This window comes from Gekko japonicus, unplaced genomic scaffold (assembly GCF_001447785.1).
Source record: "Gekko japonicus isolate JY-2015 unplaced genomic scaffold, Gekko_japonicus_V1.1 scaffold3166, whole genome shotgun sequence".
NCBI lineage: Eukaryota > Metazoa > Chordata > Lepidosauria > Squamata > Gekkonidae > Gekko > Gekko japonicus.
In genome coordinates, this window is record NW_015162570.1 from 14,506 (window position 1) to 24,746 (window position 10,241).

General features: G+C 52.5%; 1 protein-coding gene across 2 annotated transcripts in view; it reads left to right on the forward strand.

Moving 5' to 3' along the window:
• Positions 1 to 3,371: 3,371 nt before the first annotated feature.
• The window catches only part of LOC107106294 (cyclin-related protein FAM58B-like), an 11,584-nt gene continuing 4,714 nt past the window's right edge, over positions 3,372 to 10,241 (forward strand). Inside the window, exons 1-3 of one of the 2 annotated variants that reach the window (XM_015406422.1) lie at positions 3,372 to 3,688; positions 5,889 to 6,000; positions 6,169 to 6,352. In XM_015406422.1, the coding sequence (XP_015261908.1) occupies positions 5,889 to 6,000; positions 6,169 to 6,352 (296 nt within the window). In that variant the 5' untranslated portion in view covers positions 3,372 to 3,688. Of the gene's footprint in view, positions 3,689 to 3,737; positions 3,890 to 5,888; positions 6,001 to 6,168; positions 6,353 to 10,241 lie in introns of those variants that run through there. The other variant, XM_015406423.1, reaches the window with a different exon arrangement.

The following is a 10,241-nucleotide window of genomic DNA, read 5'->3' on the forward strand; positions in this document are numbered from 1 at the left end:
TCTTCCTCATTTGACTTCATTTTTGACATGGAATCTAATATGTACAACAAGGGCCATCCACCTCTGTGTGTCTCTTGCCATGTCCACGATGCCCCTGTCTTTTGAATATTGTTTTCTTGGTGATGTCAGTCCATGTGTAAAATATTGTGTATTTCCTGAATATGTTCAGAATAGGTTCAAGAAGACGATGAAGAAGGAAAAGAAGAAAGTTGTCAGTTTTTGATGAGTTATTTGGTCTAATTGTTTTCCTATTAATTGAAGCATATTTCCTGAATATGCTGAGAAGAAAGTAGTCAATTTTGGATGGACTATTTGGTCCAATTGTTTTTCTCTTAATTGAAATAAAACATAGATCTTCCTCCTCATTTGACTTCATTTTTGACATGGAATCTAATATCTACAACAAGGGCAAAACCTTGTGTCTCTTGCCATGTCCACGATGCCCCAATCTAATCAGATCTCAGAAGCTAAGCAGGGTCGGCCCTGGTTAGTACTCGGAGGGGAGGCCACCGAGGAAGTCCAGGGTTGCTACGCAGAGGCAGGTATTTGTGGAGGGGGAGGTATTTCTGAATTTTCCTGCGTTGTGCAAGGGGCTGGACTAGATGACCCAGGAGGTCCCTTCCAATGCTATGATTCTATGAAACCACCTCAGTTTGTCTCTTGCTTTTACCTGAGTGGTCCAGGTTAGCCCGATCTAGTCAGATCTCAGAAGCTAAGCAGGGTCGGCCTTGGATGGGAGACCACCAAAGAAGTTGAGGGTTCCTATGCAGAGGCAGGCAAGGGCAAACCACCTCTGCTTTTCTCTTGCCTTGAAAACCCCATGAGGTCACCATAAGTTGGCTGCCACTTGACGGTTACCTCCGGGGAGTGCTTTCTCGATCACATTTTTATTCCAAGAGACGTGTGTGGCTCCTCCTTCCCCCCTTTGAGGGCTGCCAACCTCCAGATGGGGCCTGGAGATCACCTGGAATTACACCTGATCTCCAGATTTCAGAGATCAGCTCCCATGGGGAAAACAGCCGCTTTGGAAGGCAGACCCTGTGGCATTACTGTTGGAAGAGAAGGCCTAGGCCAGGGGTGTCAAACATGCGGCCCGGGGGCCAGATCAGGCCCCCGGAGGGCTTCCATCAGGCCCACAGTGGAACCGGCCATCTCCTGCTTCCAGTTCTCCTGTTGCCGCTGCATCATGGCTTGCTTCGCCTGTCTCTCTCACTCACTCAGCCATTTCATGTTTTAACCTGGGTCCTAGACTCAGAACTCTGAGCACGAGATTTCCGTGGTGAATGTCGATAAATCAAAAGTAGGTTTGCAGCTTACAGAGCTAATGTTTTAAGCATGTTTTTATTTTAAGTTAAAAAAAATCTTTGTGTATTTATCCTTTATAAAGTTGATATCTCCGCTACCTGGCATTACATCTTATGGCACACATGGCCCGGCCCAGCAAGGTCTCACTGATGTCAGATCTGGCCCTCATGAGAAATGAGTTCGACATCCCTGTCCTAGACACTGTATCTTGGATGGGTCTGGAGGCAGAAAGGCATCCAGCCTCCATCATGGATGTGTGCGAGAGAAGAGTGTGTGAGAGGAGGACGGAAGGAAGGTGGGCAATTTCCCTGTAATCTATCAGTCTGCTTCAAAAGACAGAGGCAGGAGAGTAAACGGGAAGAAAAACCCAGAGTTTGCCGATCTCACTGACTGTTTTGAAACCCCCCTCCTTTAGAGGCTGAGGCTTGAGACAGCTTCTGTAGGCCTTCTCTTCCAAAAATTATAATCCACTGAGGTCCTTCCTCAGTTTGGTGTAGTGGTTAGGAGCGCAGACTCTAATCTGGGAGAACTGGGTTTGGGGTTTGGTTTTTTTTGGATTAATTTTTATTTGTTTTATCCATCACTTTTACATTCCATATTATTTAGCATCTTACAATTTTTCCTCCCCTCCCCTTCCCTCTCTCCTCCCTTCCCTATCTTCGTGTAGTCCTTAGTCTTTTCTCTCCAGCCACGGGCACAAAGTCAAGATCTTCCACCGAATGTCTTCCCTTCCCTCCTTGGATATCCACTCCAGATAAGTCCTCCACCTTTTCCAAATTTCTGCGGATTTCCCTTCCCAGGGTGCCTCCTTGCGCAGGACTGCCGCGATGTCTGACTGTATAAAATCAAATAGATAGCTGTGCCAGATTTCCACTGTCCCGGGAGAACTGGGTTTGATTCCTCACTCCCCCACATGCAGCTGCTGGTGTGACCTTGGGTCAGTCACAAGTCCTCTCAGAACTGTTCTCTCACCAGCAGTCCTCGAAAGAGCTCTCTCAGCCCCACCTCCCTCACAGGGTGTCTGTTGTTGGGGAGGGGAAGGGAAAGGAGTTTGTAAGCCGCTCTGAGACTCCAAGTGAAGGGCGGGGTATAAATCCAATCTCTTCTTCTTCTTGAGATAACAGCTCTGAGAAAACTTGTGACTGAACCAAGGTCATCCAGCAGCCGCAAGTGGAGGAGTGGGGATTCAAACCCACTTCTCCCAGATTAGACTCCACCTACTTAACCACTACACCAAACTGGCTAAGAGGAGACAGAATTTATACCCCGCTCTTCACTCAGAGACTCAGAGTGGCTTACACTCTGTAAGCCACTCCTTTCCTTCCTTTCCTCTCCCCACATCCTGTGAGGCAGGTAGGGTTGAGAGAGCTTTGAGAGAACTTGTGACTGACCCAAGGTCGCACCAGCAGCTGCATGTGGAGGAGTGGGGAATCAAACCCGGTTCTCCCAGATTAGAGTCAGCCACTCTTAACCACTACACCAAACTGGCTCTCTTTAAATGAATACAAATAACACAGACCTGGTCTAACCTAGCACCAAAACCTGGTGCAGGACGCTCTCTACTCAGAAGTATGGTTGTCAACCTCCAGGGGGAGCCTGGAGTGCTCCCGGAATGGCAGTGGATCTCCAGACAACAGAGATCAGGTGCCCTGAAGGAAATGGCAGCTTCAGAGCTCAAACACTAGATTCTAGGTGATAGCCCTTCCCAAATTTCCCCCTCCACGGACGCTATCCCCCAATATCCAGGAATTTTCCGGGCTGGAGTTGGCAACCCTACAGTACACCCATTAAATTGTCTTCTCCTTCCAAACATACCTGGCTACCCCGCCCTCCAGCTTTGCTCCCCACTGATTGGCTAATTCCGAGACTCAATGTTTTAAAGGCCGCCTACTGAGAGCTCGGCGTCCAGTGATTGGCCTGTTCAGCCCGCTCCTCCAATCAGGGGCAAAGGCAAGCCATCGATGCTTCCTTCCTATTGGATGCCGACGCACGGCCCCAATCAGAGGGATCTTTGCCTGCCCTTCCCTCGCTTCGTTCGCCAATAGCCAATCGTGGTTGAGCCTGCCTCAGGAAGGGCCTCCCGAGAGGGGTTGCCCGTCTCAGTTGCCTGAGCAAACTCCGATAGGGAAAGCGATCCATGCGTGCGCGAGCGACTGCTTAGGGCGCGAGGGGGTCGTTCCCGATTGGGCGGTCGACAGGCTTCTGTCATGGGGCCGAAAGAACCCTCAACCCGGAAGTGCTGCCACCGAAGCCCTAATGCGGCTCCCTAGTCGGGCGGCTGAGGAGACATCCGGGTATTGAGAGGCTCGTCGCGGGAGCCTCGGACCTCCCCCCCCTTCCCGTTGATGAGGAGCCCGGAGGCCATTTAGCCGCGCTTGATTGGGTGAGAGGTCACATGACCCCGCGCGACGCTCGGCGCCGATAGGCTGGGTGGTCAGTCGCGGCCGCGCGACGCGTCCCCGCGGAGGCGAGCGTCGGGCGATGACGTCGGCGGCTCTGCGTGTGACGTCACGTCAAAGCGTCCAAAGGCTGTTCTGAGGCGGAGTGACGTCAGGGGGGGGTGTAAAAATGGGGTGGCTGTAAGGTAACGTGGCTGGGTATGATGTCACATATGATGATGTCATATGTGGTTGGTGCTGAATAGAGCCTATGGAATTATTTGGGGGTGGGTGGACCTTTGCTTCCTTCTTGCAACACCAGCCCTGTGAGGTAGGCTGTGTGAGTAGGTTGGGTTTGCCTAACTCAGGGTTGGGAAGTTCCTGGAAAATTTGGGGTTGGAGCCAGGTGGGAGTGGGGTTTGCCCTGTGGGGAGACAGACCTCCAGAGAGGACGCTTTCTCCAGGGGAACTAATTTATGTCGTTGGGTGATCAGTTGAAATTCCGGGAGATCTCCAGGGCCTACCTGGAGGTTGGCAACAGTGTTCCCTCTAGGCTGAGTTAGTGTGAGCCAGCTCACAGTTTTTTAGCCCCCAGCTCACACATTTCTGTCTTAGCTGAGGAAGGAGGGCTCCAGAGCCAACTAATTCATGCAGCAGAGCCAACTAATTCATGCAGCAACCGCTCCCTCACAACTTTTAATGCCAGCGGCTCACAAACAATGCTCCCTCTAAGCTGTGGAGTCCAGGGAGCAAAAATTCAACTTTGTGAGCTACTGGCATTAAAGCTGTGAGCGAGTGATTTGGCTACTGCATAAATCAGTTTGCTCAGGAGCCATCCTTCCCGAGCTAAGACAAAAATGCTTGAGCCGGAGGCTAAAAAACTGTGAGCTAGCTCACACTAACTCAGCTTAGAGGGAACACTGCTCACAAAGTAGAATTTTTGCTCACAAGACTCCACCGCTTAGAGGGAGCGTTGGTTGGTAAGACTGTGCCTGAGAGGTCATTGTTCCCCAAGTTACCCAGCAAGCTTCACAGCCGAGTGGCCAGTCTTCCAGACCCTAGTCTCCATGCTGGGTCAGCAATTATGTCCTGTTGTGATGGAAATGGACAGCGATGATGCTTTAGGGATTTCGTATTGTACCCCAGTTAGGGGTGGGCAACTTTTTTTGCCTCCCATGATCTGCTAATCTTTTGGATTTTTAATATTTTCAAGACCTTCATGACTTCTACCAAACCCAGATATTTTTTGGCAGAAGGGCAGAGTTTCCTCCGTATCTGTGGCAGTGCTAGCTTGCAGCCTGCACAGAACTACCAAGGGGAAGGGAATTTGAGTCCCAGTTCCCTGGGAGGTGGTGGGCTCTCCTTTTTTTTTTTTTTAGGTTTTCAAACAGAGGCTAGATGGCCATCTTGCAGCAATGCTGATTCTGTGAACTTGGACAGATTGTGAGAGGGAGGGCAGGAAGGGCTGCATCAGTGCTCAGTACTCGTGGCCCGATCTTGCACGCCCAGGGAAAGGCCAATCACCACTTTGAGGTCAGGCAGCAATTTTTCTCCTGGCCAGTTTGGCCCAGGGGTCACTGAGAGTTTTTTTGCCATCTTTTGGGCATGGAGCAGGGGTCACTGTGTGTGTGTGTGACTTTCTTGCATTGTGCAGGGGGTTGGACTAGATGACCCTGGAGGTCCCTTCCAACTCTATGATTCTAATTCTTTTCCCAAGATTTAATAAACAGGGTTCGAGGAGCAGTGTCCTACGGGGCACTGTGGAGAACTTGGCTTGTTCGGGGAGCAAAGGGGGCCGACTAAGTGAAAGCACGCTTCCTCGGGAGGGGGTGGGCTCTCCTGTGGAGGTTTTCAAGCAGAGGCTAGATGGCCGTCTGACAGCAACGCTGATGCTGTGAGCTTAGGCAGAGCACGAGAAAAGGAGGGCAGGGAGGGTTGCCTCAGTGCTTAGTTCTCGTGTTCCTTACACACCTCAGTGCTTAGTTCTCATGCTCCTTACACGCCCAGGGAAATGCTGATCGCCACTTTGGGGTCAGGAAGCAATCCTGGAGGTTTTTTGTCATCTTCTGGGCATGGAACAGGGGTCACTGAAGGTGTGGAGGTTAAGTTTCCTGCATTGTGCAGGGGGTTGTACTCGACGACCCTGGAGGTCCCTTCCAACTCTATGGTTCTATGAATCTGACCGGGCTCCTTCTGCTTGTGCAGATGCTTCGGGGCGGGTCAACGCTCATGGATCCCACCGTGCTGCAGGAGGCCAGCCGGATACCTCCCGACGCCAGGACGCACTTCAAAGTCTGCAGGTTCATCATGGAGGCAGGTGAGAGAGAGAGAGTAAGGCTCTGATGTCTCCCCTCCATGCTCTGGCCCTCAACGGCGTGCCGTCTCCGCGGTCCGGTCACCCTGCAGTCAAGCCGGGCGGTGCCCCGTAACGGGCTCTTTCCAGCCTCGTACAGGAGGCCGACTGACTCTCTCCCCTTCCCCACAGGTGTGAAGCTGGGCTTGCGCTCCATCCCTGTTGCCACGGCGTGCAGCATCTATCACCGCTTCTTCACGGAGGTGCCTCTGGAATCCTACGACCCCTACCTGGTAGCCATGGCGGCTCTGTACCTGGCCGGGAAGGTGGAGGAGCAGCATCTGCGGACGAGGGACATCATCAACGTGTCCCACAGGTAGTGGAGACTGTGTGGACGCTGGGTTGGGGTTAGGAGTGTAGGGCACCAGTGCTAGGCAGCTGGCCGGCAGCCCCAGAAGGTTGAGTGTGGGGCAAGGGGTGGGCGAGACGTACTGTTGCCACTAGAACCCGGACATGACCTCAGCTGATGCTCTAGAAGAGGAAGAAGAAGAAGAGATTGGATTTATACCCCACCCCTAACTACCCGAAGGAGCCTCAGAGCGGCTTACGGTCTCTTTTCCCTTCCGCTCCCCACAACAGACACCCTGTGAGGTAGGTGGGGCTGAGAGAGCTCTCCCGAGAACTGTCCTTGAGAGGACAGCTCTGAAAGAACTTGTGACTGACCCAAAGTCACACCAGCAGGTGCATGTGGAGGAGTGGGGAATCAAACCCGGTTCTCCCAGATCAGAGTCTGCGCTCCTAACCACAACACCAAACTGGTAATACCACAAGAGCAGCAGCTGAGGTCCTTTCCGCACTTGGATCTCATCCCTGGTTTTATGAGAATTCAACTCGGGACACAAGACCTTGCATTTATCCCTGGTTATAACAGCATCCGTTTATCCCGGGACAAGCGTGGGGCGAAACCGGGGTGACCTCAGTGTAATGTGGAAAAAAAAATACCCTGAGATAATTACAGGGGTGAACTCACGTGTAGTGTAGAATGTAAGTTCAGGGACAGGGTTGAACCAGGATTTAAGGTCTAGTGCGGAAAGGACCACTTTGTCCGGGAGTGAGGAAGTCCAGTGTCAGGAAGCAGTTTTTCTCCAGACCAGTTTGTCCAGGGATCTTGGAGGTTTTTTATCGCCTCTGGGCGTGGAGCAGGGGTCACTGCGGGTGTGGAGGGGGAGGAATTTGTGAATTTCCTGCATTGTGCATGGGGTTGGACTAGATGACCCTGGAGGTCCTTTCCCACTCTATGATTCAAGGCGTTTGCCCAGGTGTGACGTCGTTACCTAGCCTAACATCTTTTCGTTCTCCAGCTCTGCTCTCCTGCCAGCCCCAGAAGTGACGGTGGGGGGAGGGGAAGCAAGTGGAGAAGGCCCACCTGAAGTAGGCAAACAGCCTTTCTGGTGTAGCATCAGCACCAAGGAGGCCTGGGTTCAAATCTTCCTTCATGGGTGGTTTTGGAACGGTTGCTGTCTCTCTCTGGGGGAGAAGTCTCTTGTGTGCACAAGCCCAGGGCTTCCGGGGGCCGCTATAGGTGCCCTCAAGGACTGTGTTCCCTCTAAGATGAATTAGTGTGAGCCAGCTCAGTGTTGAGGCTGGGAAAGATTGAAGGTCAAAGAAGACGGGGACGGCAAAGGATGAGATGGTCAGACAGTGTCATAGAAGCAACGAACATGAAGTTGAGCCAACTTCAGAGGACGGTGGAAGACAGGAGGGCCTGGCGGGATCTGGTCCATGGGGTCGGGAAGAGTCGGACTCGACTGTGCGACTGAACAACAACAACAAGCTCAGTGTTTTAGCCTCCAGCTCATACATTTTTGTCTTAGCTCAGGAAGGAGGGCTCCAGAGCAAACTAAATTTACACAGTACCCAATTTCCCGCTCACAACTTTCGTGCCGGTAGCTCACAAAGTAGAATTTTTGCTCACAAGACTCCACAGCTTAGAGGGAGCATTGCCAAGGAGACGTTGTGACTTTTTCTCCTATGCGTAACAGGGCCGCGTGCACTTGCGTAACATGCTCTTGAAAGCCTCGTGCCTTTCCCCTGCGGGATGGTGTTAGAGAGCCACAGACAGGCCGCTGGGGCTAGCCGTGCATTTCTCCTGGTCCTGGCCGTTGTGCTCCCAGTTCCTGAATTTAGCTTAATAGACTGAGCTCAGAATTAGGGCCGCCGTCTAACGTATTTTTAAGTGACGACTCACCGGCTCTTTAACTGATCAATACATTAAGTGGCTAAGCACGTATAGTCGGCTAAATGTAAGTGCACTTTAGAGATGGTGACTCGCCAAGTGGCCAGGCACATCCCGAAGGAAAAAGTAGCATTGTTTTTTTTTGGGGGGGGGGGAATGGGAATTTATTTTTCGATTTTTAAGAGGCAGCCACTGATTCCTTTCTCTCTTTTCTTGTCTTTTTAGAAGAGGGTAGTTTTAGAGTGAAGGATGCTGACCTGCCTTTCGTCCAGTTAGATTCTTGTCCAGCAGCACCCAAGAGACCGACCAGGAGGTGGAGATGCCCAGGGCTCTTTTCGTAGCAGGAACTCCTTTGCCTATTAGGCGACACACCCCTAATGTAGCCAGTTTTCCAAGAGCTTACAGTAGCCCCTGTAAGAAGAGCTCTGTAAACTCTTGGAGGATTGGCTACATTAGGGGTGTGTCGCCTAATATGCGAAGGAGTTCCTGCTACAAAAAGAGCCCTGGGTGGAGCCAATAAAAAATGGCGGTGGCGGGAGGTGGAGCCACGCACAAAATGCCAGGGAGCGAGGTTATCTATAACTGTCATAGGAACTCTTCAACACATCAGGCAGAAACTCTGTTGAACAGGAGTGCCCCTCCCACTTTCTGAAAGCACATGTCGGGCGCCGGGAGAGACGCCCTTGGGCACCATGTTGGGGACCCCCGGCTGACACCGTGAGAATCTTGCCAGTCTTTGGGGTGCTGCTGGGCAAACCTTGTTCTTCCACTGCAGGCCGCCGTGGTGCTCCGCCTAAATGATCTTTGTGGAGAAACGCCGTTTTAGATATGTGTTTGAGTGGGTGTGGGCTGGATAGGAGGAGGCCATCAAACTTGGGGTAGGCCTGGGCCTAGTCTCCCCCCCCCCCCCCCCGGTCTCCAACCAGCCGTCTGAGGGCAGCTCCCTCGAGAGGACAGAAAGTCCATCATGGTGGTGAGCAGTGTTCCCTCTAAACTGAGTTAGTGTGAGCTAGCTCACAGTTTTTTGGCCTCCAGCTCACAGATTTTTGTCTTCGCTCAGGAAGGAGGGCTCCAGAGCAAACTGATTTATGCAGCAGCCAAATGGCTCACTCACAATTTTAATGCCAGTAGCTCACAAAGTAGAATTTCTGCTCACAAGTCTCCATTGGTGGTGAGGAGATCTGCCCCAGAATGCTGCAGGAGGGAGGGCCAGTTCCTGGGAGGGAAACGGCTGTTTGATATAGTGTGGAGTTTGGGGCGGGAGGCCAGTTCAAGTCAGAAGTCTGGAGCCAGTCAGAGTTTTGGTTGGCGTCTGCAGGAGGAGGCAGAGGCCCTGTGGGGAGACATGGAAGTGATGGGTCGGACCTGCAGACCACCCAGACAGGGCCTGCGTGTAGAGAAGGGAGCGATGGAGCGGTTTTATCACCTTTATTTTTTATTCTTCCCTTCACTGTTAACACGCCCGTAAATAGTTGAGTCTTCAAATAAATCCTTTCACTGCTGGGGGCGAGAAGGCCCTCTGCACCGCGTAGTTCCTCCAGCTGCTTGGACACGCTAGGGGTGGGTTGGGGACTCCCCAAGGAGGAGAACAGGGGACAAAACAGCCAGTTGCCAACTCTCTAGGAGAGCCCCGAAGATTGCCAGGAAGCCCCGAGGCGGGTTCCTGGCGACACCGGAGGGAGGTTAAGAGACTGTCCGGCCTAGCCAGAGCCCAAGACAGGGACAGTGGTGGCAGCAATACCCGGAGGTAGTGGAGAAGAACTGCCCCTTCAGGTGCCAGGCAAAGGAGGGGTGGGCAGACCGGGGCCCGCCAGCTGACGCAGGCCCCGTTGCGCCACAATCTCCGTAGAAGATCGAGAGGTCATAGAGAGGGCTGGGATAGAATGTCCCCCCCCCCCAGGCCCGTTTGTGGCTGTTCTTAGCCGCTGGCGACGGATTCCAAGAAAGAGGTGAAGCCCTCTGGAAGGTCTGTGCCGGCCACGGCTCCTTCTAGCGTCTTTCCTCTTGCCTCCCCCGCAGGTACATGCAT